This window comes from Meleagris gallopavo, chromosome 2 (genome assembly GCF_905368555.1).
Source record: "Meleagris gallopavo chromosome 2, MGAL_WU_HG_1.1, whole genome shotgun sequence".
Taxonomy (NCBI): Eukaryota; Metazoa; Chordata; class Aves; order Galliformes; family Phasianidae; genus Meleagris; species Meleagris gallopavo.
Genome location: NC_139405.1, coordinates 48,852,411 through 48,877,424, shown reverse-complemented (window position 1 = coordinate 48,877,424; position 25,014 = coordinate 48,852,411). Strand labels below are relative to the sequence as shown.

The window sequence follows — 25,014 nt, the reverse complement described above, 5'->3', positions numbered from 1 at the left end:
TGCATCAGTAGTGAACACAACGACCATTTGCCCATATGTGAATAGCATATAAAAGAGGTGAGAAGGCCTTTGTAAGAGTAGCTATCTGGTCTTACTGCATTAAGGAGCAAGAAGTTTCCATACTCAAACTATTGCTGCAAAAGCCCTTTATGTGTCTTCCACACGTTGCTTTGAACCATGTCTAACTACCAACTCCAAAACACTGCTTTGTCTGTAAATGCCCAGAAGCACCCCTTTGGAGCAGCTTGGGATACAGCTGCAGCTGCCCAGCCCTGTACACCTCTGTCCTGAGCACACATTGCAGAGGCGAAACTTCAGTCCACCTTGTCCACCTCAGACCTCAGGGCTTTGGCAGCAGGTGTGTTTTTCGCAAGACAAAAGAACAACGCAGCAGTGGCACCAACATGAACTAGAATTGCACTTTTGGGAAACAACTACTTGTGTTATGCCAAAAGCCAGGTTTTGCCCCTTCCTTTACCCACAATCTGTCACCCAGTGGGATTACATCTTTCCCATTTAAAATAGGGATACAATCCACCTGTCACAACTTGGGGAGCTGCATGGGTGGGTGGCAGTGGTTTGCTGTCACTGGGACCCACAATAACCAGGCTGCACTGTGCACCACTGTCCAGCTTACTTCTATATTTACTTCCAGTAAAGTTAACTCTACACTACTGTCATAGCATATTTTGTCATAGAGCTTTATTCAAAGCGGTGCATTGACACTCATGACGATGACGATTTATTCACGTACAACGATGCGGTTACTGCTATCCCACCAGGGGAGTTCACTTGTGAAGTACGGTTACGTCTTTCTGTTAAGACACAAACAAGAATGGAAGAATGGCGAAGATCTGACTTCGACGGCCGGAACATAAACTACTGCCTAATAAAGTTTTATGGCCAGTTGCATATTTTTACAATAACCTATATTCTCCAGTACACTTTCCGAACTCAGCTCAAAGCGACCCAGCCCCCACTGCGCGCACTGTCAGCGCCGGCCAATCAGAGAGCGCAGTCCCCCTCCACGAGACGAAGGGAGTCGAATCCCTTCGTTCGTTTCCGCCACCGGAGCCCCGATGGCTGATATCGGGGCCGAGCCTCTTCGGCAGCTTCCGGAAACCCGGAAGGGAAACAGCCGAGCGCCTTCGGTTACCTCCGGCGAGGTGGGCTGCCGAAAGAAAGGGTGAGCGCACGGAGCGGTCCTCAGCCGGTATGCGGCTATTCTCGCGAGCTCTCCGCGCGGCCCGAAGCTGCCGGGCAACCGCACTGCCTGCCTGCAGCTACCCAGCGGTGTCCGACAGGGGCAGCGCGGCGGCAATACGTCCGCAGCAGCCGCGGCGTGGGCTGAGCGCCCGGCCTCGCTTAGACGAACTGTTCGCCATCCCCTCCTTAAGCCGCCTCCTGGAGGCGCGGGTGCAGGGCGAGGCAGGGACGGAGCTGGCGGCGCGGATCCAGCGGCTGCGTGACAAGGAACGGGAGCTGCGAGACACGCGGGAGCTGGCACTACAAGGTGAGGCGCGTCGAAAGGCCTGTGCCCCGTCCCGCCTCAGGGCCGCCGCGACGGGGAGGGGAGGAGAGAGGTCTGCATGGGAGGGGCGTGCTGAAGTGCATGGGGCCTCGTGGGCGTTGCGGGGTATAATTTGCATAACCTGGCGTGATTGGGTAGCCTCCCAGAGGGGGCGGGTGCAAACGAATGAGTAGCACTGCCGACGTGAAAGGGTATCGACTGCGCATGCGTGGGTTGCGTGCCGTTCCGCGGGGGCGCGCTCGGGGCCGCACAGTAGCGCTAAAGCTCTCATTGCTTTGGCTGGAGGAGATGACTAACGTTGGAAAGGAAAGGAAAATGTTTTTCCTTTTTTCTCCTCCGCTCATTCTCTTCCGGCATGGAGTGAAAAAAAGGGAAATGCTTCCATTGGAAAAGTTATTAGTTGGCCAAAAGCTGTTAGTTTTCGTTATGTGGAAATAGAGCAAAGGATTTTTGTCTCCCTTCTGAACCCTTCCCTTCAACCCGATGTTGACCTTAAGCAAAGACCATAAGGGTTTGGTCGGTCACTATGAGCACTTCTGCAGCTCATCCTTAAAATTTTTTCCATATAATAGGATCATAGAATATATGAAATTGAAAAGGCCCCATAAGGATCATAGAATCATCATGGAATCATAGGATGACCTGGGTTGAAAAGGACTGCAATGATCACCTAGTTTCAACCCCCTTGCTATGTGCAGGCTCGCCAACCACCAGACCAGGCTGCCCAGAGCCACATCCAGCCTGGCCTTGAATGCTTCCAGGGATGGGGCATCCACAACCTCCTTGGGCAACCTTTTCCAGTGTGTCACCACCTTCTGTGTGAAAAACTTCCTCCTAATATCTAACCTAAACCTCCCGTCTTAGTTTAAAATCATTCCCCCTTTTCCTATCACTGTCCAAGGATCATCGAGTCCAACTCCTGGCTCCACACAGGGCCACCCAAAAATCAGACCGTATGTCTCTTAAGTGATTTTAGAGCTTATTTTACATTTGTATATTAAAATATGCAACTGTGCTATGAAATAGGATGCTCTTCACAATTATTTAGTGAATATCTGATTCTGTTGGCCCTATCGCTAGACCTTGATCAGACAGTAGTCAGTCTAAAACGAAGAAGTAGATGGATGCAGGTGACCAACTTAGTGTGTTTAAGGTGTCACAGTTCATCAGCCACTCAGCCACATGTGCTTCTTGCCAGATGTAAGTAAAGCATACTTGTTATTGAAACCAATTTACACGTGCTTTTTTTCTTTTCCTCCCCTTTTTGCAGAAGTGATTTGGAAAAAAATAATCCCCAGATATTAAATGTGATCTTTAAAGACAACAAAATTTCTTTTAAAATGTAGTCAATCGCTAACATGAATCACAGTACTGAAAAGGTGTGTATTTGATGTGAGGGAACCTTCCAGACTCAGCTGAGCACAAAGAGATGGTGGCTGGCATCGTTCTTTTTGGTCTTGTACCATTGACTGTGAAATTCTGTCCTTGTGTTCCACACCCTTTCATTATGTATGTAATTTACTCCTTTGGGGGGGGTTTATTTTGTTTTCTTTTGGGCAAGTGAGCTGAATTACTACAGGTCAGAAGTAGTTTAAGCTGTATTTTGTTTAAGTCTGAAGTTTGATATTGACCAGAGAGTGGGAGGAAGGGACATCTTAGCATATTTATACAGTAGCACAGGAAAATAAGTCTAACTGTAAACCATTAGTGTTGATCAGTCAAGTATCATCTTAAAATTACAAGTTCCTCTTATGTGAGGACTCTTGAATATTTATGTCTTTCAGCAATGTGTTAGAAATTCTGCAGCTGCCTTACAATAACTTCTTACAGATAGAGTACTTGAAGTTACTGCTACTTCAGTATGTGAATTGCACCTAAAAATGTGCAATTTTTAGATACAGCAGTAGTACTTTTAATGACCTGTTAATTGTGGGATTCCCCTACCCTTTGATCCTTGATGTCCCTATCATAGTGAAATACAAGAGGGTGTTCCCCAGGATCCTGGGATGACTGAGGTGGGAAGGCCCCTCAGGGAGTGGCTCAGCCCACTCCCCAGAGCAGTCAAACATAGCCCAGGGCCATGTCCAGTTTGGGTCTGGCTGTCTCCAAGGGTGAGACCCCTGAACATCCCTGGGCAACCTTCTCCAGCTTTTGGCTACCATTACAGTATATTATGTTTTTTTTCTTATGCCTAAGTGGGATTTCTTGTATTTCAGGTGTAGAAACATCTCACTGGAACGATAGATACTGTTTGTCATTGTTCTAGATCATAATATTAATCACATTTTCTGACAGATTTGATGTGATTTTGTTTATTTTGTAGAGTAAGTTCTTCACATGGTTATTTTGCAGAAGGTTTTCTGAGAGTGCCACTGGTTTAAGTCTGAGGATTAACCATACTCAAATATTCCAGATGAGAGTGAAGATCTGCGGAAACTTGCAGAAAGGGAAATCGTTTCCTGTGAAGAAGAGATAGCTGAACTGAAACACCAGGTTAGATTGCCTCTGAAAGCTTGTTATTTCCTTGCCATTCCTAAGTTAGCAAAGCCACGTTGTCTTCTCATTAAATAAGATATGTATGATGAACTCTTTTCCTTTCCCCCCTCCCAACTTCTGCCAGCTGTACTCCTCAACTAGTGTCTGTTACCTAAGGAAAATGGAAAATGTAGATTGTATATAGATAGTCTATGGCTGAATTCTTTTTATCAGTTCATCCTGATAGGTAGGTGCTGTAGTTTGTCTCTTCTGGGTGTACCTTTGTGGGAGTTCAGCTTGTTATTGGTTAGGAACTTTCAACTTGCATGATGTGGCTTTGAAAAAAATAGTGCAATACTACGTAACTGCTTTAGACTGCTACCTTGTATAGGTTCTACATAGTATCTATGGATATTTGTATCAAATAGTTACCTTTATGTAAACTGCTAACATGTTCCTAATGCTACTGGCAAACTAGAAGCTGGCTGGCTGTCAGTAGAAATAGGCTGTAACTCACATTCTTTATTCCTTTGGCAGCAGTAAAACAGTCATATTATTAAAAAATAGATATTTATTTGTTAGTAGCTATTTATGATATATGCTAAAAGAAGAAAGGGAAAGCTGAAGTAGAAAGAGACATCACCTAGTACTAGTAAAGAAGGATGATCAAAAATTATTTATAAATCATACAGACTTTTAATCAATCCTTCAGAACTATTATATAGTTTTTGGTTCTAATATTCTGGTGTATCTGTATCCAACAGATCAATAAAGCCATCTCGCATTTAATAAATAAAAATAATATAGCTGAATTGGTGTTGAAATGTAATCCAGAGTATCTTCTTAGTTCTGAAGTTGATATTGGTTTAAGAAGGAATCTGATGGGAATGGAGAAGCTTTGTTTTCTTGCAAGAATTATTATATATCCTATGGTGTCCAACCAGTGCAGCGCTTCTAATTGATAAAAAGTTCTATGAACTTTTGTGGGTCTTTGAAAGAAATCTTTTGTTTCTGCAAGCAGACACAGGGAGGCTTTTTGGAATGCAGCATCCTCCCCTCCCAATTCATGTGTATTAATTCAAGGGTTGTCAGAAGACACTGAGCAGACAGCCCTCTGGAGCGTCTGTGAGTTAATGCAGGAGAATTGAGAGTAGATAAGTTATTGCATGTCATTTTATACATTATCAGTCCTGGATTGAAGGGGGAGATCTTAGATGAGTGTTTTTGCATTCACAGATAGTATTGCTTTTGATTCCTTCAGAAGAAACAAACAGTGATCTTGTCATGGAAGTAACTGCTGGAGTCGGAGGACAAGAAGCGATGCTGTTCACTTCAGAGATATTTGATATGTATCGACGATACGCTGCCTATAAAAAGTGGAAATTTGAAATATTAGAATATTTTCCCAGTGAAATAGGTCAGTAACTTAAAAAAAAAAAAAAAGGGTTGTAATTGTTTATAACTTTCTAATTTAAGCTGAAAAATTCATTCTTATGCCATATGAATTTCCTGTCTACAGGAAACTGATTTCTGTGAAATTATATTTAGAAGCAGAGATTGAATGTCTGGGTACAGTTTTCTTCAGCTTCTGTATTTGAGAGTGATATGAGTGATATCCCACTTGAGAAGTGCTATTAAAATAGTAACATACTAAAAAAAAATTCTTTCAGTAGTTTCAAAAAAACCAGAAATAAAACTAAGTGCTTGCAGATAAGAAATTCAGAAGGTCATGCTGTTACGTTTTAGTTTTATATAACCTGTGTTTGTAAAAATAAATATATATTTTTTTTATTTTATCTTGATATGCTGTTCTATTTACTTAAAAATGCAAACAGCTTGTGCTTATAGGTTGGTTTAAAGGCGAATTGGAAGCCCATTTATTATTATGGGTTTTTTGGCAGAGAGGAAAACTATTAAAAGGATTCTTTGCATTTAATCCAAAATACCTTGAATTTTTTAAAGTAATGTCTGTTGAGGATTGTATAAGGAAAGGAGATGTTTGGATATAGCTCATGTAACAGCTAATGGATACACAAAGTGAGGGAGTTGTTGAAACTTTGAGAGGAGAACTAAAACATATGATCGCCTAAGAAAGCCTTTGAGTAAAATGTAACCTATCAGTTTTTCACCTTAATGACGCTAGTGAAAAGAGGTGCCTCGATAAAAATAAATAGCATAAAATAAAGAACATCTTGTAGCTGAATGCAAGGAGATTAGAAACTTTTGGTGTATTTGGTGATGAGGAGCTGTTAAGTTGATTCTCTGCATCTCTGGGAGCAGTGTGTTTACAGAAAGAGAGCATGGTAGGTTTACATAACAAACAGAGGCAGGAACATTAATCTACTGATTGTACCAGCTGGTGTGTAAATTTGTTTCACAAAAATCAGGCTGCTGTCTCTGCATGACTTTTCTGCACTGACACTTCCATTGTTGCTGAAAGTCTCATTACCAAGTTAATTCAGCAGACAAGCTACATACAAAAATTGATCAGTTTTCAAGTGATCCAGTACAACAGAGGGAAAGAGAAATACTCATGGAGAGAGTGGAGGCAGAAAAATGTGACTTCATCTCCTTTCAGCAGTCAAAGGTTCAGTGAGCTCAGGTTAACTGCAGTCCTAAATATGATGGTGTGCATGAGTGGTGGTAGGGACCACATTTTTTGACAAATTGCTAGTCACAGTTCTTAGCAGGCTGGACCTGCTAAGACTGTGTTGACAGATCTGCAGCCTTGCTGTTATGCATAGTGTGGTAAATAAAGCTAGTGTATTTTGGTAACCTATATTTTGCTGTGGCAGTAATGTGTATTTTACAGTGGGAATGGATTGGTAGATGAGTGCTTGCACAGTTTGCAACTAGTAGCTTGAAACTATTTGTACTTTCATCAGCATCCTTTTTTCTTTTTTGTAGCTACAAACAGTTCATAGTTTTAATTATGTTCTTATTAACTCTTCTGATAAATAGGTATTAATAAAAAGTAATGGACAACATGAAAAATAATCATTTAAAAATTTTGTTTTAATCGAGGAAAGAAAAACAAGGAAAACAGCTTGCTTGAGAAACATTGAAGATGTAGTTGGAAAAGCTGGGAAGTTACAGGATGTAATCCAACAGAACAACTAATCTCTCTTCCATCAGTACTTCATCAGAAACTGAACTAGCTTCTGCAATGACAGAAACTTACTTTCTTTTAAAAGCAAATTGAATCAGCACGGTACAGGTTGGATGAGTATAAACGATATGAGGGAAAGGGATGAGTTTTGTTTATTTCATACCTCAAGAAGTGGGACTTAAGGAGGAAATCAGCTTTAATAGGGGCAGTCCCACTTTCTAGCCAGCTGCCAACTTTAAATCTCTCTTGTGTCTCTGCTTTAGTGGTTTTGGGGCCGCAGTGCTAATTGGATCAATATGCTGATTTGGCTTGAAAGCTACCTATTGTTACTGGATAGTTAAGGCAGATCTGACTCAACTAGCAGCCCTGAGATTACAAGAGAAAGGGAGTTGTGCTTGACTGCCCTCTTGGTGAAAGCTCGATTCTTAGATAACGAACACAAACCTGCAGAAGTATTCTTTTCAGTGCCTGAAATTGGAAATCAGAGTCATAAATTAATACATATCTAGCCATTTTTTTTTCTTATTGAAGCTTCTTGTTTAATGGGGTTAGATACATGTCAGAACTGCTTTGACTTGCTGAGGGCTTGCCTATACAATGAGATGAATATTTAGGGAAGGAGGATATAAATTTGCAGGGAAAAAAAAACAGCCTTATTCTTTGTTTGCCTCTTACAATGCATTTTCTCACCATACTCGTTTTTATGACCGCACACGCATCATTGTAAGGTAGAGCCACTGTAGATGGCACAGCCACCACATTCCTATACAATTCATTAGGTCCTGTGTTTATTAAGAAGCAAGTTAAAGATATTCAGTGGTATGGCTGGTGGTTATATCCCATCCACACTGAATTCTTGTAGACTGCAAAAACAAGGTCCTGTACTAACAGGTTAAGCTTCCTCATTTCAAAGAGCTCCAGAATCTAAACGTGAACAGGTTAATAAGGTGAATGTTAAGCATGGCTGCAGCTAAGAATTAGTCTGAATCCACTCTTAACTTACATTTTAGACACACCACCAGAAATGACTCTGAGAAATAGCACATTTGAGGTTTAACAGGCACAGTAATGCACAGTCCCATATGGTATTATTTATCCACTACTCCTTGCTCTATAGCAGCATGTGAAAACAGAGATATCAGACCTTGTTGTGGTCTGAATATAAGGTGACTAAGGGAACTAACAGAGCTCAAGCTCCTTGTTTGTTGCACCTTGGCTTTACAGAATGGAGAGGGACGTTTTTAGTTAGAGGCAAGCAAAAGTTAGTAGGAGCTAGTTGTGTTTGACAGGCCTATGTAATGTTTGCAACTTTTTTTATTTTTTTTTAAGAGTAGAAGGTTTGTTTGAATTTCATTGGATTTGACTATGTTTCTTGATAAACCTGAAGTTACTGTGTATTGGTAATAGTGCATCTGAAGCAATATGACCTAAATAAATACCTGTCTTAAACTACTTTCTTGTCATCTTGTACTAAGCTCCACATTACCACAGTTGCACAATCATTGTTGCAGACTTGAAGTCTCCTGAACATACCACAGATGTAACTGCAGCTCAGATAGGCAGACTGTACCCGTTGTAGATGTACTAATGCCAGGACAAGTGAAGGAGAAAAGACAGAACATTAGCTTTTGCAATAAACTGCTTATTACATAATTAATTTTGTCTAGAGTGCCATTCAAGTTATTTTTACATCTTGGCTTTTTCCTCATGTGCAGAAAATGCTTATTATATCTTTTTGTTGTTGTGATTTTATTATTATTATTTTTTAGTACTTGCTTTTACATCTAAAGGAGCAAGTATGTTTTAATTCTAGCACTGCAAACAAATACACAGATTGCTTAGGTTATATATCTCTACTTCTACAAGAAGGGTTATTTTGTTTATTTGAATACTGTTTGCATAATAATTAAGATTTCATGGCACTGTTAGAGAGTACCTTGCTGATTTAAACTGAAGTTTTTGATGCATATTCTTATTTGTGAAAATACATGCTTTCGAGTCGTATTTATCGTGATGGTTTTGTCTTACAGAATTGGTTGTAGATAATAACTATAAATCAAGAACTGCTTGCATTGAGTGATGCATTTGATTGGAAAGTAATATAGATCTCTACAGGTGGGAGTGAAATTTTAGAATTCACAAGGATGAAAATGAGGTGAAAGTAAGGAAAAAAGGCAATTTCAGCTGATTTTGACAAACCTAACTGTAAAAAGTAATATGTTTCAGTAAAGACAGGAGGGAGCATTAAATTTCTTTAGAACAAAAACATTTGCAGTAGTAGTGAAAAACCTGGCCTGCATTCTGGCTGATGACAGACTTCTGTACTGTGCATTGATATCACATTCTATGTTCTCTTCATCTTTTCATTTTTTATAAAGCTGTTACCTTGTTCCTTAACCTAGAGAGCCTAAGATGATATTTCTGAGAAGTATGTATGTGCCTCTCATTTTCCTGGGCTGTGCTTTCACGTTCAAAGACTTCATACAGCAATATTCTTTCAAGGTTTTCTCTTTTTCAGTATCTCCCTTGGCACACCACCTGCTCTGCTGAGAATGGGATCTGGGAACTGATTTGGATTAGAAAACAAAGCAGGGTCAGGTTTAAAAAAAAAAAAAAAAAAGAAGATAGTGACATTCACTTATAGTGCCATCCGTTCTCTAATCTTTCAAACAATTATACTAGCACAGTTGAAAGGATTGCACTCTGGCAAACAAGGAGGAGGAAGAATGCCATCAACTAGCATTGCAACAACCTTTCTGTCTTGATTGTATTGGGTCTTAGTTTGAAAGTTCCAATTTTGAACATTCTGTGCTAACTTGCAGTATGTTGCTGTCAAATGTTTTGCTTAATATGTGGGTAAGGGGGCAGGAGCTCTGCTAATTCTAATGGAGTAAAAAGTTAAAATGAAATGGAAAAACAAAGATGAGGCATAAAAGAGAATGGGGAAGAATAATTTTTTAAAAAAACAGATGTCCCACAGTAAGTCCACAGATTCACTGTGATGGTTTTTTTCTTTATCCGTTACATGTTGAGGTTCTCAAATACTACTCAAAGGAATTTGATATAGTTACTGAAAGTGGTTTTCAAAACTTGATCTTTACATAAACTTACAATTGGTGTCAGATTTCTGCTATAGTTGGAGTATTGTTTGTGTGCATGGCTCATAAACAGCCTTTTATGTATGTATAAAAAATTTAATTGGACTCTGTTAGAAGAACTTGACTTTTCTTTACTTGATACATTGTGTGAGTGTGTATGTTTTTGAGTTCTCTTACATTTTTGTTGTAATTCTATCTAAGCATTAAAATGATAAATACGTAGTTTTAAGAAATAAACAACAATGATGTCTCAGTGTGCTTGAAATGTAATAACATGTAGCCAATATTGTTTACACTTTTACAACTGTTTTTTATTTAAGGTGGCCTAAGACATGCAGTTGCCAGTATTGCAGGCCTTGATGCTTACAAGTACATGAAATTTGAAGGAGGAGTGCATCGTGTTCAGCGGGTGCCAAAGACAGAAAAACAAGGGCGCATTCACACCAGCACAATGACTGTTGCAATATTACCCCAACCCACTGAGGTAACGTTTATTTTTAGTATAACAGATATTACCATAAGGCAGTGCTTTTACTTGCCATATTGCTTATACCAAAGTCTTTTCTTTCTGACTAGTTGTTCTGTCTTAATTATGATTTTGCTTTTTAATCTAAAAGTTCTTTTTTTTTTTTTTTTTTTTTGCCTAGGGGAATGAAATAAATAATTTCTATATTTCATCATAATTGTTATCTCAAACTCATTGGCAGTTCACTTCACTGTCACTTGAAAATTTACTGTAACTGTGCCTTGCATGTTCAGTGGATGCAGTGGCAAAAGACTGATTTAGTTTAGAGAGGACATAGATATTTGTTTTAGCATCTCTCTTACCTATTTTTATAGTATCCTCATTTTCCCCTTCCAAATTGCGTGAGTGACAATTCATCCTTAGCAAATTTGCTTGGTTATAAATAATTAGCTAATAGTTAAAACTTTGGATGTTTGTTCTAGCAAACTGTCAAAATATTTTATTCCTTCTTCTTGTCCCTAAGCTGTTTCATTACTTCCTCCCGGAGATCACCACCCCATTCCAGTGCCAACAAAGTCAGTATGTTCTCTTTTATCTGAAACCCATTTAGTCAAGTTCAAATACTATTTAACTTGTCTGAGGGAGAGTGCAGAACTTTCAGAAGAGGGGGGAGATTAGTGCTAATGGATGGTTATCTTTGATTTCCCTGCTTTTTATAAGTGGATCTGAGCTACCACTCAAACTTTAGGGGAAAAAAATTAGTTTGATCTTGCCTGAATATGTTTTATAAAATAAACCAACTGTGCATATTTGACTTCTTTTCGTTTTGTCTCTCATGACAGATGGAGCTGAAAATTAATCCAAAAGATTTGCGAATAGAAACGAAGAGAGCTAGTGGAGCTGGAGGGCAGCATGTCAATACCACAGACAGTGCTGTACGGATAGTTCATATTCCAACAGGTGCTTCAGTTTTCCTTAGTACAAGAACTACACTGTAAAAATACGGTCATAATTGCCTTTGTACTGTTTTATTTGAAAGAATGGTTTCAAACCTGGGTAACTGAAGAGCAAAGTTTTCGTGTTATTTTTGTCTGTGCAGAAAATTTCCATAATGTTGTAAAGGCGGTGTCTTGTGCCTACCCTCGTTTGTAGTAGTTAAGGCCTTAGTAGGTAAGCTATCCATTTTTCCATTAAGTGTCACAATCAAGAAGTATTCAAATCAATTTATAAGAAAAAGTTTTATATTAAGCTTTCAACTAAAGGAAAAGAAACTGAAAAACAGAGGTTAAAATCTTAGGACGTAGTTTTTCTTGATTGTTCTCTGAAAGAGAGGTTGCTCTTTTTCCTTATTAAGTAAGTAAGTTTTAAGTATCATCCGTTGCAGAGTCTACTTAGGTTGCCAGCTTCCATTTGTCTTCTGGCTCCTTTCCCATGGATTACAGACATAATTACAACACCCATCCCCAGGGCTCAGGTTAGGAAATGTAAGAGGGATAAGATACACCCTCAAATGCTACCTGATGTCAGCTATCATATCTTTTATTGCTGTTTCTAAGCTTTTAACCTCCTTTTGAGCAATCCACAACATCTGCCTTGACTTTCATTGCTTTTTAACTTTTCCTCTTCTCCACCACAAACATTAGTCAGGCTTTACAGCCTCAGAGTAATCCTAGTACAGAGTAATCAGAGTACACTTTATCTTTGCATATCCAGGTTTTTGCCACCCATTTCTTTGTATTTATTGAATACATAAATCCCCTCTACACTTGTTGCATCACCTCAGTAAAGTGGAAGGTAAATAGCGAAGATGATAGAATTCTACTTAAGATACGGTGACAAAAAGGTACTCAGAAGTTTTGTATTGTCTTGTTCTTTTTCCAAATGTGCGGACAAAAACCAGCAAATGGTCTTAGCTGTTGCTGAAGGCAGTTATTAGTTTTTTTTAATAGAAATATTAAAATGTATTACAATTATTTTTTGTGGTTATGTGTGGTTATGTGCTAGGGATATTGCATAGGGGTATTTGTGTTGAGTTTTTTGTTTTTTGGTGTGGTTTTTTTTTTTTTTTTTTTTTTTTTTGCATTTCACCTAATCTGAAATTTTCTTATTTATCTTCATAATCTCTCTTGCTTTACAAGTATTCTTTTACTTTCAATTTCTGTCATCCCAAGTCCATTTGCAGGTCTTCATTGTGACTCCAGAAGTTGTTTTTAAAGTTTGATTTAAGACAACAAAACTTGTATTTCATACATTAATGCCAAGTAATTATGTATCAGTATATTGTAAATTTACCAGAGTTACTTATAATAGAAACTTAGGTTGTAGCATCTTCTTCCTGCGTTTCTTTTCCTGCTCTTTTCTTAGGTTGTTCATTTATTGTCTTAACTTGAATTGTATATTTTTGAGAAGAAACCATACTTTTTTTTTTGTATGTTCTGTATAGACACTATCTAGTGTACATTACTACTATTTTACTGCTAAATTTCCTAGAATTGTGGTAAAAAATTATAGATATCTTCTTAAGTTTATCACTTATTTCATTGTTCAATATACCAAAATAAATTTATTTTCTTCTGCCATAAAGCTTAAAACACAACTCAGCCTGCACTTGGCAGTTCTGTCCCAAAATATCATCAGACACGAAGGATCCTGGACTTTTACCTTCCTTGTCCAAATATACATTTTTTTCCTCATAATAAAAATCTCTAGAAATTGCAAACTCTTTTTTATATATGTTCCAGTTTAGTGTTAATTCTCATTATATTTTTGGCAGGAGTTGCATCTGAATGTCAGCAAGAAAGATCTCAAATTAGAAACAAAGAGAAGGCTATGCAAATGCTATGTGCTAAACTATACAACATCAAACTAGAAGAAGAAACCAAAAAGAGAAACAGTGTTCGAAAGATTCAAGTAAGTTTTCATTTTGTGAAGATTTAATTCTATATGATTTAACTCCTCGGGGGTTAACTCCTGTGTTCTTTCACAAGTTTAAGAGCAATTAATGTGACTACTTATCTAATCTAAGCACTATATAACGGATTCTATGTATTTATGAGAAAGAGAAAACTTTCATTTTAAATGCTTAATTGGTATTTCACCTTTCCTACAAGAAGACATTTAATCGTGTTGTAAACTGATTCTTCTTGTTTGATAGATTGGAACTAAAGGAAGATCAGAGAAGATCAGAACATACAACTTTCCACAGGACCGGATTACTGACCACAGGATAAGCAGATCAGTGCATCATATTGAGTGCTTCATGTTAGGGGAAGAAATGCTAGATGAAATGATACAAACTCTGAAGGAATACGCTAATTATGAATCTCTAATGGAAATTATTTCAGGACATGAAAAATGAATCTTGCTCTTTGTCAAGCCGTGTCTACAGGTACAGATACTCGCCTGCATAAGAACTTCTTGGAGCACCATTCAGAGAACAGAACTGTTTTTCAGATAATGAAAGCTGGTTTCCTCGTGGCTGATAAACAGTATTTTTACTGATTGAGTAAAACACCTTGTTGCTGCTGCAGTGTGCTTAAAGTAAATTTGACTGGGCCAGATGTAACTGCAGTTTTTAACTTCTCCACTGAGAAGATACTGATACACCACTCTCAAAAGGTATGCATTAAAAATGAGCTTTTCTAGTTCCAAGTCTTGTTCAAACAATAGTTTCAACATCACCACAGTATCAAATAGCTTAGTCAAGATAACAAAAAAAAAAAAAATCCTGTTTTGTTTAGTAATATGAAGAAAGTGATAAATTAATACACTACTAATCTGCAGATTTGTTAATTACTTATACGTGGTATGGAAGAGGGAGTTCTTATAAATCAAGCAGAAAGAATTGTATAGGAATATTCTTTGTTCCAGCAAGAGTTCTAAAAGAAAAGTCACTAGTTTTATGAATTCTTTTTAAAAAGAATGTTTCTGTTCTTGTGTCAGAACAAAAAAAAAAAACCAACAACAAAATTGGGTGGCTGTCTTGAAGGCTGATACAATTTCAGTCTCCATTTCTAGACAGTTTATCTTTTGTTTTTAATTGGATCTACATTTTACTGATATTTTTTTTTCCTCTCAAGTTTACATAATATGAGTGACTGCTCACTGTTTTAAACTGTTCAGTTTAACAGTGTCTTAAAACATTTGTACAAAGCATAAGAACTGCCTTTTTCATCTACTTATACAGGTACACATTCCTATCTGAGGTTAAATAAGACTGCATTTTACAATCTTAAGTATTTGTGGTAATACAAAACTTGCTGCCTTCATGCTATGTTAGCCCATCATTCATTGTAGATATATGTGTGTATACACACACAGAATGTATTCAGAGTACCAGTAAATAAGAAATGAGAACCTAAGGAAAATATTACCATGAATTTTGTTGTTTACTTTGAGACTTATTAGCATAAGAAATTAGAGTAAGAAATAAGTAAATGCAGGAGTTTGCTACAGTTAGCTTATAGAAACATGGCTAAGCATGCTATATAAAATTTGACGAGGAAAAAAAACAAAACTGATCATTATCAGTTTAGCATATCAAAGAATAGCTTAAGTTAGAGGGACCTTAAAGATCGTCTAGCTCCAACCCCCTGCCATGGTAGTGTTGCCAGCCACTAGACCAGGCTGCCCAGGGTCCCATCCCACCTGGCCTTGAACCCCTCCAAAGATGGAGCATCCAGAACCTCTCTGGGCAACCCATTCCAGCTTGTCACCATCCTCTGAGTAAAAAAAAACTTTTTCCTAACATCTAATTTAAATGAACCTTCATTTAGTTTAAAGCCTTTCCTCCTTCTCCTATCACTATCAGACCATGTAAAATGTCAGTCCATGTCCTACTTGTAAACTTTCTTTAAATACTGGAAAGCCACATAAGATCTTCCCAAGCCTACTCCAAGCTAAACAAGCTCTACTCCCTTGACCTTTCTTCATAAGAGAGGTCCAGCCCTTTGTTTGTCTTCGTGGCCTCCTCTGGACCTGCTCTGACAGCTCCACATCCCTCCTGTGCTGGGAGCCACAGGCTTGTACACATTACTCCAGACAGAACCTCACAAGGGCAGAGTAGAGGGAGACAATCACTGCTCTTTCCCTGCTGGCCATCCCTCTTTTGATGCAGCTGGCTTTCCGAGCTCCAAGAGCACACTGCTGTCTCATGTACAGCTTTTTGTCCATAGAACCCCCAAATCCTCCGCAGAGCTGCTTTTGAGTTTGGCTCCCAGTCTATTCTTATATCTGGGATTGCCTCAACCCAAGCGAAACAACTTGCACTTGGCCTTGTTGAACCTCATCAGATTCTTGAGTGCCTGCTTTCTGTGTGTGTCCAGGTCCCTCTGGATGGTGTCCCTCCCTTCTGTTGTTTCAACTGTGCCACTCAGCTTGCTGTCATCAGTGAACTTGCTGAGAGTACATTCAATCCCACTGTGTTGTTCATTTCATTTTAAGATTGCAGTTTGAATTGGATGCATTTCAAATACAAGTATTGACTCAGTATCAGCTTTGTTTTATATCAAATATAGCATGGTAAGAAAGACCAAGTTCCAAGTATTCAAATTAAAGTCGTATATATTACCCTAAGATGTTGAAGTGCTTGTGTATGTTAGGTGAGGTACACATTTCCTGTTGGTAAGTGAGACCTTACCTATGTCTAGATTTACCAGCAGATCTACTGGCACACTCTTTGTATGTAAAATATTTAGAGATTGATTGGAGCAGTATCTAAGACTGAAGTCTTTATTCCTACCACATCAGTGCTGCAAACAGAGCCATTGTTGCACTCTTCCTGGTTTAAAGCCAGGTTATATTCTACCAGTTGATGATAGGAGTTTGAGATTCCTTCTCTCTAGTGTTGTATTTTCCCAGGTGCGTAAGGGACATCAGCCTGGCTTAGCTCTGGAACTATTGCATGAACCCCATGAGTGTTAAGGTCTTTGCCAACATAAGGTCTCCTTTCATATTCCATCTGGGGCCTTGTTGGTTCACCTCTGCCAGGCCCACAGTCTCCCTGGTCTTGTCTGTTTTCTAAGCAGATGCTGGGTGCTTCATTGCTTGGTCAGGGGCTAGCGTGAGAAAAGTCAGGGACCCTGTGACTCTGGCAGGTGGCTGACAGGCATCTAAAAATGAACACACCTGAGTGCTGTACAGGGTGTGCTTAACATAGTGTAGGGATCTCTCTGGTCTGCCAGTGTAGACTTTATACCATAAAGGTTTGAAGTCTCTTTTACACTCTGTATTTGTTTTAATGCAGGATTTGTATGTAGGTTGCTCCGCAAGTTATGCCTCCTGTTTATTTCCAGGGCAACTATGGTAGATGCAAAGTACACAATAACACTATTTGATAGAGCAGATTCTGAGCTACAAAACAGAGTTTTTCAACATAGTCACCACCATTAACTATGCACATTTGGCAGCATGCTGCTTTTGTAAAAATCATCAGCAGAGGTGACTCGCTGTTGCCACTGCTGAAACACACCACTCAACCCTCACTGTGCTCGCATCCACTGGTTGGTGGCCGTCAATGTTCAGCAAGCATCAATGAATGTCAGTGGGTGCTTTTTTTTTTCTGGGTGCCGTGGAGGCATTACTTGAGGAGTAGCCCCCATAGTCTCACTGCACCTGTGGCTTTCCTGAACTGTGAGATGGCACTGGAACGGTGGTGGGGTACCTCCTTACATCCACTCTGTTCTCAGGATGCCATCAATTACTAGTGCCCGTTGTACTTTAAAAGAAATCCTTCTCCTCCCTGTGTCAGGGGTGGGGAAGAGAGGTGACGAGGTATGCTGACCATGCAACACGTTCTTCCCTGGAACTCTTGTTCATTGGTGGTGAATTCATACCGTATGCATGCAGAGAGATGCTGTGACTGTCCCATACACATCCATTTGAAAATGAATGGAGACGGAGGAAGGCGGCAGTAGCACTCAGACGCGTCACAGCAGCGACTCATTCTTTTAAGCAAGCAGTAGGAGACCCTCCACGCGGACAGGGCGGGGGAGGAGCGCAGCAGCGCCCGGAAGAAGGGTCTGCTTGCACAGACAGGGCGCTACGCGGCTCCCGCGCTGCCGGGACCGAGGGGCGAGCTCGGCCGGGCGGGAGATGCTCGCGGCCACACCTCCGCGGAGCGCGCGCGCGCCACCGCCCGACCACTCTTCTCTCTCCCCGCCTGCCGAGGAGGGAAAATTGGAAGGGGGCCGGCTCCGCTCGCCGCGCCTCGGATTGGTCCCCGCTTCCTGCCCTCCTCCCTATTGGTCGCTTGGCGGCGTCCGATTGGCTGGCGCTCTTTTGGTACCAAATTCAAAGTTTTTAAAAGTACCCGGCAAGGGCGGCCGCGCACTTTCAGCTCGCGGGACGCGGCGGCTTGCAGCACTGCAGGTGAGCGCCGGCTGCACCGCGCCGTGCGGGTTGCTCGGGGCGGGGTGGCGCTGGGCTCGGAGCTGCACTGGGAGTTCTGCGGTGCGAACTCCTGGGCAGTGAGGACGGATGGGGCGGTGGGGCAGGGAGCACAGGCCGAAATGCGCGGGGATGAAGCAGGGGCACTGGGAATGGGGGTCCTTGAGCCTTGCCTGCTCTGTCCCCACCGACGGCGCTGGGATGGGATAGCGATGAATAGAAACCGCGGGACGCTCCGGTCCTTCTGCCGCGCCGCATGCGGGACTGGGCTGTGCCGTGCGGCGGGGCGCCCATCTCAGCGGCGGGCAGCGCCGCTGCTGTCTCCCTCCCGCCCGCGGGGCCGCGCCGTCGATGGGAGGCATCCGCTGCCCCGCTACCACCATTTTGGGACGAAAGCAACCGGCTCGGGGAAAGCGCGGTTCCCTGCCCCCAGGTCCCTGTCCCCAGTCCGCTCGCTGACAGCGCGGGCTGTGGGCCCGGCCCTGGGGCTCCGGTGCTTGCGGCGGGGGAAGGGGTGAGGGAGCCGCGTATCCTGGCTCTGGCTTTAGTTGTACAAAGGCAGAGGTGGATTCGTTTCATTCTTCCTGGGCACGTAGGTACGGAGGAGTGGGTTTTTCTCCGAAGTGCCTTGAAGGAGTTCCATTTTCTTTATAGTTTTTGTGAATCTGTTGAAATTACCTGAATTCCCTAAATTAAATATCAGCTCGGATGGAGGAGCCTGTCTTTCATAGCGATTCAGAAGCATAAGGGAAATGCTTTCCCCGTAGGTTTGGGCAGCAGTGCTGGCTCCCCGTGCCCATCCCCCCGCAGTCGCGGCAAGGAAGAGCCCCGCACTTGGCGGGCGGGAGGGAGCGGGCAGCGCGGGCCCCATTTCCTCCAGCAGCCACCAGTCCCCGCGCCTCTGCCTCTCACCCGCCAAAACCACGCCTGTAACCCTACTTCACCTTGAGAACTACTACTGACCCCAGGCCTCCACGTGGTCTGGCTCATTTCTGCTGTGCCCTTCGGCCCCCTCCCTTCCCAAAATTGTGGAGTGCCTACCTACATCAGTAGCATTGCCTCTGGCCTTGGGGTGCCAGTCTTTTGGGAAGCCATGGGCTGGCTCTGCTCTTTACTGGGCCACTCTGCTGTCTCTTTTGGCCTTTGGAGCCTCTGCTACCAAGGAGCGAGTGTCCCCATCATATCATTGCGCTAGGGCAGGAATGGGAGGCACTGGTGTGTAAAACCAGTCTAAGTTGGTGGAATGATGACAGTGTAAATCATTAACTGTTCTCTTGTTCCACCTATATGCAAGCATCAAGCTCTAGCTTTGAGTGGTTGATCAAGCTTTTAGTTCCACTCATTGTCTGTGCTTTAGGCTCTAGAGGGTCAGTTGGATGGAAGCTAAATTCATGCTTCCCAAAGAAGGCATATCTTAGCAACAGAAAGTCTTTGTGATGCAGTTTAGGATGTGCACTAATATGTTCCCTTTTGTTACCTGCAGAATACGAACGGAACAATGAAATCGAACCTTAATCACTCTTTCAAAATGAAATGTGATTTCGATCGAACGGATCTTCATGGTGGGTTCACACCTGTAAAATCTGCAGAGAAAACAATACTGGAGGAACCCTGCCCTTTGAAATCTGGGGAAAAGCTTTGCAGAAGCTGTGATGAAGAGCATCAGCAAATACTGAGTGAACTGTACCATGCAGCCCCCAGAAATCTAGATCCTGAAGATGAAGGAAAGCCTGTACATAACAAAGAAAACAAGCATGTAACCCAAAGATTTGATGAAGGGGTCTATGAAATGGAGGCACTGGAAAATAGTAAACTTAATGAGGACAGTGGTTATTCCTCTATGTTAAGTAGCCAGTACAGTGATGCAACAGAACAAGAGGACAGCCTGCCCTTGGCTGGAAATCTCTGTAGCACACCACAACACTGCCTTGAGAAGAACGAGACCCAAGTGCAGTTGTCCAAGAAGACTTTGTTACCTGTAAGCCATTATGAAGAAATGATGTGCTCAACTTTGAAAAAAAGTGGTAAAAGAAATCTCAAATCTTGGACTACTTTTGACAGAATTGTTTTCAGGGAAAATTTTGAACTTCGTAATTTAATTGGAAAGAAAATGGGATTAGATAGAGTAGACATTCTTGCTGAGCTCTTCCAAAAGGACCTGAAGCATATATTAGCAAGCATCTTAAGACATCTTGGTGAGATGGACTTAATAAAGTAAGTACACCAATCTTGGTATTTCATTGGGAAAGTAAACTACCTATTCTCACGTAACACATATATTTTCTGGCAAAGTTATAGAGATGAGTGTAGGAGTTATTAAAAATTACTTGGAAGACAATGCAGTCATTAGCCACAGCAAGCATGGGTTCATTCGCAGAGGGAGCCTGGGGAACTTAAAGGGAGCTCCAGTGCTTAAAGGAGGGAGACCAATATTTTATACAACCTGATAGTGACAGGACAAAGAGGAATGGCTTTAAGCTAAAAGAGGTTGAGCCTAGTGTTTGGAAGAAATTCTGTATTCAGAGGGTAGTGAGGCCCTGGTACAGGCTGCACGGAGAGATGGTGGGTGTTCCCCATCACGGAGAGATGGTGGGAGAGATTGGATGAGACTCCAGGCAGCCTGATCCAGTGGATGGCAGTCCTGCCCATGGCAGAGGAATTAAAATTAGATGATCATTAAGATCCCTTCTATTCCATTAATACAAGAATTGTTGTATTCGTAGACAGTATGTCTTCCTAGAAAAACAAGACAATTATTGTTGACGTTTCCCATTTGTGTATGGAAAAAATACATGTATGGATAGTCCCTGCTATTAAATAATGAGTTTTCCAACTTTCTTAGAAGGTAACTGATATGTTTGTATTGTCGTTACAGTTTCACCAAAGTCAGTGCAACATGGAAGAAGATTTTGCAAGAAGATAAATGGGGTTTCCAAATGTATAGTAAAGCTTTGGAAAACCTTTCTGTAAGTTTCTGCACTTGTAGGGTATTTTAAACACAAACCAGTGGTGTGTCTTTGTTATTCCAGGAATCTTCCCAGCCTTATGCAATCAAAGAGATTATTAGATTGGAAAGAGTTTCACCGGTGTGCTGGAGTTCGTGCTGTTAGGATGCCCTATTATCTCACACGTTGATGTCACTTCACTTGTAGTGTTTAAACTGTTTTTGCAGCCCAAGGGATACTGGCTGAGAAAGTTACCCCAAGAGATGTGGATGTTCTTCCACGAGTCCTGTTTAGTGAAGAAAGGAGTGTTGGTTCTAGCACTGCTCACTAGGAGCCTCCGCAGAGGCTTACTGCTTTAGCATCCCTACTGATCAAGAAAGAGAGTCAGAGATGCTCATTTTCAAGCAACAGCCTGAAGTGGTCAAACAGAAATAACAAAAAAAAACAACCCTTTTTGCATTACTTTGAGTTACTATCAACGTATATTTTTTGGTTGAAACAATAGATACAAGACCTAGTTATAGAACTCTACAGAGCTATATCTAGCACTCTACCAAGGCAGTACTCTTCCAGAACACCAGAAGCATTTTGTTGTTTTCCTTTAGAGGTGAAAAGACAGTAAAACAATGCTTGGTGTCTGCCGCAGAATGAGGTAGTCAACTACTCTGAGCTTTTGGTAGTACTTCCTGTCGCCTGTTGTAGAGAACACTTGGACACTTCTGATAGAAACATTCATCCCACAAAGCTTGATTTTTCCCCCTACCATTGTACCTTTAAAAAAAAAAAAACAACCCCACAACCCCCCAAACAGAAATGCAAACAAAATCAGAAGAAGGGAGGAGTTTACTTTTCAGAAAGAAAATGTAAAAGCATTCCTTTTCTCTGCAAATATGTGGAAATATTGCTTTGTGCTTTAAAACACTGCAGTAGCTAAATTGAATTTTCTGCTCAAATATTTATGATGTATTAATAAGAAAGTGAACTGTGGAGTTCTTGATTTCTATTAAACGAAAAGTTAATTTATAGCCTATAAACAGTTACCAGATACATCTGTTAAATGTTTCTTTTGTTTTCTCTTTGTTAGAGTGGCACTAAGACGTCAGAACATGCTGCAACAAGGGAGTATGTTCTCTACCGAGCGGCTTTAGCTTCAGTTCAGAAAGCAACCCCACCAAACAGCCTGAGTAAAAAAGGCAGCAGATCCAAAGCATCTAAAAATTACAGCAGGCTCATGGAGTTCTCTGAGGTAACTGGGGGGTTTTTGTTCAACTTGTAAAGCATCTCCAACTTGAAGTGCTTGTAACTGCACTGTTCCTGGATGCATTCAAGGCCAGAGCTGGATGTGGCTCTGGGCAGCCTGGTCTAGTGATTGGTGGCCATGTCTATGGCAGAGGGGTTGAGGTTGAAACTAGATGATCATGATCCTTTTCAACCCATGCCATTCTATGATTGTAAGCTGCCAGATTTTGCTTATTGAACCTATTTAAAGGCAGTAACAGAAACAAAATGGGGAACATTAATGCATTGGGATGTTTTACATCACTTTTTTCCTCCCTGTGATTGGGTATCATCAAAATGGCTCAGTGTTTTTTTCTTTTTTCTTGCTTCAGTATTGGCCTCCATCGGTCATAACAAGTGTAGTCATTTCCTTTTATGGGTTTATAATGAATCACATGTTTTCCAATTATGCAATCCAAGAGAATCTGTCAATTTTACTTCAATTCCAGTGGGCAATTTCTTGTTTCAAAAACTAAGCAACCAGTTCATTTTTTGAGAAGTGAAATGAATACTTTCAGTAGGATTCAGAATTTTTTTTCTTTTTGAAGTTAGCTAAATCGCTATCCTCGGATGAGACTTGGGGGTTTCAGAACTTGGATTTGGGCTGCTTTTCTTACCGCTTTGCATTTAGCTTTACTGTCTTTCAAGCTGAAATAATTAAAAACTGCATACTTCTCATCCAGTCCAAAGTACCTGCAGACTGTCCGGTCTCCCATGAAAATCTGGTGCAACCAGAATTAAATTTAGTATGTGTATAATTTCTTTCTCTAGAGTGAGAGCAATTATGATTTATTTTGTGGCACATTAATGATGTCGAGGAACATTTGCAGTGTGTGTTTACCCTCCACTTATGACTTTATGTATTTCTTCCATTAGGCAGCCAAGACCTTGAAAAACACTGAAAGCTTCAAAGTCTGCAATCGCTGTGGCTCACCTGCAAAGTACGACTCCTATCTGCAAAGAGCAATGTGCAATCGTGAAAGCTGTGGCTTTGACTTCTGTACAAAATGCCTGTGCAGCTACCACAGCTCCAGTGACTGTATGACTGGCAAACCAGTGAAATCAAGCTTTAAGCTGGGAACCCTCCCTGGGACTAAGAAAAGCAAGCAGAATCTGCGTCGATTGTGATCCATCCTGATACACGCTGTCAGATGTGCCATAAAGGGTTTTTAGGACATTAATCCTTCCACAAAGAAAACCAAACCAAAAAATGCTTTCTGCTATTATTCTGCTTGTTAAAAAAAAAAAAAAAGGTTAATTTTATGATTCCCTTGTGCTATTTGGTCATTTCTGCATTCCTAGGAATTCTCAGAAATAACTATTTTGAAATGTCTTAATTTCAAATTTAAAAGAGAAGTCTGAATGTGGATTCTAGTAACATTTTAAATATTGTCCCTGATTTCTGTCCTCAGTGTTTGAAGACTTCCAAACTTCCTCACCAAAATACTGAATTAAAAAAAAAAAATGATTTTGGCAAGTTATCTTCCTAGCACAATATGAACCATTCTTGAATTGTTAACAGGAGGAAGCCTAAACTGTGTTTTATTTAAATGCTTACTCTTGTTCATTTCCAGTGAAAATGTGAGATGAGGTGAGTGAAGTCTCTTCTAAAGTAAAATTGTTTTGGGACTCAAAATTTTATTAATTTGTCAAGGTTTTCCCTGAGTTTTAAACTGTGAATGTTAATAATACCATATTCTCAGATGGCTTGCATTACTTGAATCTTAAATTTTCTTTTCCTTCCTTCAGGATCTACAGATGTTTTGTTAAAAATGTGGTGAAACACTTTATTATCTTTTTTATTTTTGAAAAAAAAAAGGAAAGTACTGTGTCTTGGCAATACTGCTAAAAAATACTGCCAGTTTTTTTCAAAATAATAAGATGCATTTTAGTATTTGTATATATTTGTAAATAAGTTAAATATTTTTTTGCTTGTCTTGTAAATGTAAAAATAAATTACAGTTTTCCACAAGTTGATTAGTAACTGGATTTCTTGTTTTTCATCCTAAAGCGTAGTTTTTCATGCTCATTTCTCATCACTGCTAGTAATATTTCCTAAAAATGCTGATTTTACAACAGTCGAATCTCCTGGTTTTGTGTAAAACCTACTGAATTCCTTTGCTGTCTTCCTACTTCCTTACTGAAGGGCCCTTGTAACTGCTAATATTTTTCTGATCTAATACACTGTAACAAATTTTCTGTTGACTGAGTCTGTTGTGCTGTTGCAGGGTGGTGACACACTGGAACAGGTTGCCCAAGGAGGTTGTGGATGCCCCATCCCTGGAGGCGTTCAAGGCCAGGCTGGATGTGGCTCTGGGCAGCCTGGTCTGGTGGTTGGGAACCCTGCACATAGCAGGGGGGTTAAAACTAGGTATCTTTGAGGACCTTTTCAACCCAGGCCATTCTGTGATTCATCCTATGATTCTGTGATCTACCTTGCTGCTAGTAAACTCGTTCTGACCATTCCGCAGCAAAGGAATGCAGGCATTCAAGAAAGCACTGCTTTATTTATATATTTATTTTTGGAAATGACTGTGGTTTTCTCTTGCTTGTTTTTTAGTTAGCAAGCAAACAACTGACTGGATTAGTGGAGTAATGTCCTACTTGAGCTTCTGGTTTAGCAGCAATCAAATATTGCAGTTGAGCCCTCCTCCACTTGAGTTTTTCATTTCTGGCAGCTGGGGAAGAAATAGGCAGAATTCTTTAATTTCTGCATTTATGTGGTA

The 25,014-nt window shown here is 40.6% G+C and overlaps 2 protein-coding genes and 1 long non-coding RNA gene across 4 annotated transcripts; 2 read left to right on the top strand and 1 right to left on the bottom strand.

Annotated features, from left to right (window-relative positions):
- Positions 1 to 680: 680 nt before the first annotated feature.
- On the bottom strand, positions 681 to 1,295 carry LOC104909721 (uncharacterized). The gene is made up of 2 exons (XR_792550.4): positions 1,157 to 1,295; positions 681 to 815 (listed from the first exon to the last, which is right to left on the bottom strand). It is a non-coding gene; the product is annotated as an uncharacterized LOC104909721 (long non-coding RNA).
- Positions 1,216 to 15,048, top strand: MTRF1L (mitochondrial translation release factor 1 like). The gene is made up of 7 exons (XM_003204131.5): positions 1,216 to 1,513; positions 3,945 to 4,024; positions 5,243 to 5,423; positions 10,534 to 10,697; positions 11,522 to 11,639; positions 13,453 to 13,589; positions 13,834 to 15,048. Exons 1-7 carry the CDS (start codon positions 1,216 to 1,218, stop codon positions 14,035 to 14,037), a joined length of 1,182 nt encoding a protein of 393 aa, XP_003204179.1. The 3' UTR covers positions 14,038 to 15,048.
- FBXO5 (F-box protein 5) lies at positions 14,156 to 24,260 on the top strand. Of its 2 annotated transcripts, none has more exons than XM_003204130.5 (5): positions 14,156 to 14,297; positions 19,549 to 20,279; positions 20,941 to 21,031; positions 22,095 to 22,256; positions 23,165 to 24,260. In XM_003204130.5, exons 2-5 carry the CDS (start codon positions 19,564 to 19,566, stop codon positions 23,414 to 23,416), a joined length of 1,221 nt encoding a protein of 406 aa, XP_003204178.1. In that variant the 5' UTR covers positions 14,156 to 14,297; positions 19,549 to 19,563; the 3' UTR covers positions 23,417 to 24,260. The 2 variants fall into 2 exon arrangements, with proteins under 2 accessions (XP_003204178.1, XP_085073183.1); XM_085217057.1 differs by lacking the exon at positions 14,156 to 14,297 and adding an exon at positions 16,333 to 18,047.
- Positions 24,261 to 25,014: the final 754 nt, after the last annotated feature.

Coding starts and splice junctions, on each gene's coding strand:
- MTRF1L (XM_003204131.5), top strand. CDS start 1,216: ATGCGGCTATTCTCGCGAGCTCTCCGCGCGGCCCGAAGCTGCCGGGCA. Junction 10,698..11,521: donor TATTACCCCAACCCACTGAG/GTAACGTTTATT, acceptor CTCTCATGACAG/ATGGAGCTGAAAATTAATCC. Junction 11,640..13,452: donor GATAGTTCATATTCCAACAG/GTGCTTCAGTTT, acceptor TATTTTTGGCAG/GAGTTGCATCTGAATGTCAG.
- FBXO5 (XM_085217057.1), top strand. CDS start 17,772: ATGCTCGCGGCCACACCTCCGCGGAGCGCGCGCGCGCCACCGCCCGAC. Junction 20,280..20,940: donor GGTGAGATGGACTTAATAAA/GTAAGTACACCA, acceptor TTGTCGTTACAG/TTTCACCAAAGTCAGTGCAA. Junction 22,257..23,164: donor GGCTCATGGAGTTCTCTGAG/GTAACTGGGGGG, acceptor TTCTTCCATTAG/GCAGCCAAGACCTTGAAAAA.